This window comes from Penaeus vannamei, chromosome 19 (genome assembly GCF_042767895.1).
Source record: "Penaeus vannamei isolate JL-2024 chromosome 19, ASM4276789v1, whole genome shotgun sequence".
Lineage (NCBI taxonomy): Eukaryota > Metazoa > Arthropoda > Malacostraca > Decapoda > Penaeidae > Penaeus > Penaeus vannamei.
The window spans coordinates 42141697-42144196 of NC_091567.1; the positions used below are offsets into that span (position 1 = coordinate 42141697).

The 2500-nt window shown below is 41.7% G+C and overlaps 1 protein-coding gene across 1 annotated transcript in view; it reads right to left on the bottom strand.

Moving 5' to 3' along the window:
- LOC113808223 (opsin, ultraviolet-sensitive) overlaps nt 1–2500 on the bottom strand; it is an 8458-nt gene that overhangs the window by 3298 nt on the left and 2660 nt on the right. The window contains exons 4-5 of the mRNA XM_027359569.2: nt 1053–1268; nt 572–702 (exon numbers count right to left, since the gene is read on the bottom strand). Of these exons, the coding sequence (XP_027215370.1) occupies nt 572–702; nt 1053–1268 (347 nt within the window). The remainder of the gene's footprint in view (nt 1–571; nt 703–1052; nt 1269–2500) is intronic.

Here is a 2500-nt window from a genome sequence, read left to right on the forward strand (position 1 = left end):
TGTGTTTAATGATGATAATTAGCTCTGTGTATTTACAGTAATGATACTGAGACATGTGTGTATGTTTGTTAATGATGATACTATCAATAAATGAATCATGAGGATACAGAGACTAGATGATAGTAATAAAACGTGTGTGTGAAGGATAATAGGAATCACGTGTGTATAAGCATAATGCACAGATCCATTTACGTGTAATAAGGAATATGGGAAAATGTTATTTTGAGCAAAGAGAATGCAGGTAGAGCTTGTGTTTTGTCTTTGTTTTGTTTTATACCTCTATATCTAAGATAACAGTTTGTACATGTGCATACGATTGTGTATAAAGGAGCATAATGTGTATGCTCATGTATTCAAATCCATGTGTGTCTGCTCGTGTTTGTGTAAGTGTGTTGTTTCTGTATGCGTATATGTGTGTGAATGCGTATATAAGCGTGTGTGTCTGTGTATACATATATGTGTGTGTAAACATGTGAATTTGTATGCGTATTCGTGTGTATGCGTATCTAAGTCTGTGTATGCCTGCCTGCGTATGCCCATCCCTGCGTGCGTGCCCCGGCCTCCTCCTTACCTGGCACGAACCTGCCCCAGATGCCGAAGAGGGGCATCAGGCACCAGGGCGTGGCATAGGCCCAGGTCCCCAGCACGATCAGGAACGCCGTGCCAGACTTAATCTTGGGCTCGAACGGCTTTGCGATAGTCCTGCAGAGGCGGGTTTTGCAGAGAGGGAAGTATAAGAAGGTCATGGTAAAACGACAGTGGGATCTTCCTCAGCTCTACGATTATTTCTCAAACGCTAAAGCTGATGAGTTGATTAAATATTCTTTCTATTCACAACGACAGTAATGGCAATATCAGTGTAGATAATAGCAATGATAATAATGGTAGACATATAATAATAAAATGATAATAATAAAGATCATAATGATAACAATGATATTAATCGTGATATGGCTTTGACATCAATATTAATAATTAAGATAATGTTAATGAGGTGATTTCCTTAATAATGGTAATGATAACAGCAATCGTAACATCAACAAAAGGCTCACTTGTATCTGTCGTAGGCAATGGCCGCGTTGGTCATGGCGCCGCAGATCCCGGAGTAGGACCCCATGAGGGCGAAGATGTCGCAGCCGAACTTGCCCCAAATGGGCCCCTCGTTGAAGGAGTTGACGATGAACACGGGCGTCTTGAGCATCATGATGAAGTCGAGGAGGGCGAGGTTCACCACGAACATGTTGGAGGGCGTGCGGAGGCTCTTAGCGCTGGGCGGGAGTGGTGGGGTTGGTAGAGGGGGGGATGGGGGGGGGGTAGAGGGTGCGTGGGCGAGGTGAAGAAAAGGTGGAGGGTAGGAAGGGGGGATGGGGTGAGGGTGAGGGGAGGGAGGTAAGGAGGTATGAGGGGTAAAGGGAGGTTGGAGGGGAAGAAGGGGAGTGTGGGAGGGAAACAGTGGAAAGAGATGGAGGGGAAGGAAAAAGGGCGGAGAGAGAAGGAAACCGGGAAAGAATGTGGAGAAGATAAGGTGAAACGAGGAGAGAAAAAGATGGAGGAGGAGGGGTGGACGGCAAAATGTGTGCAAAATAGAGGGAGAGGAGGATGGATGGAAAATGAAAGAAGACAGAGAGGAAGAAATAGACAGGAGAGAGAGAGAGAGGGAGAAGAAATACAATATTATTGCGCGATCGATGTTACTAATATCATGTCTGTTAAAAACTACTCATATTATCTTACAGAACAATTCATATTCAAATTCAGGTCTATTTGAAACATAAATCCGGTGGTAATTACTGACGAGATATTTTATATAAAAAAAGATAAACAACACTCATCAACTTAGTAAACATTAAACTAAATCCTATAAACAGTAATGTAAAATAATCACATAGAAGGTTAATTGTGTTCAGCTTTCGATTTTCCTATTACTGCTTCACTTACTTAAGGCACAACCTCCTGCCTTTTCTTTTCTTTTTAGTAAGGACATGCCCGAGACTTTTCGTAATGGTCAAATCGTACTTTTGATATTTGTGTTTCAATTTATAACACTGTGAATCTGAATATCTATGATATGTCCAAACAATATTGATTTTTTTCCAGTGTCATTAACTCGTTGTTGAGCATCAGTGTCCACTCTTTGTGTTCTATTTCATCGGCGTCTCATTACAGAAAAACTCATCTAAAAGAGAAAAGAAAAGAGTAAGAGAGCGAAAGCAGAGTAGGAGAAAGAGAGAGATAGCGAGAGTGAGATAGCGAAAACAGAGTAGGAGGAGAGAGAAAGAAAGGCGAAAACAGAGAGGTTAAGAGAGCGAAAACGGAGGTGAGAGAGAGATGAAAAGCAGTAAGGTAGAGTGAGAGAGAGAAACGGAAAAAGGAGGCGGAGACAAAGACGAAAAACAGAGAGAGAGAAAAAAAAAAAACGGCAAACAGAGGAAGAGAAAAAAAACGGAAAACAGATGAGAGACACAGAGAGTAGAAAACAATAAAAATAAAAAGCGACTCA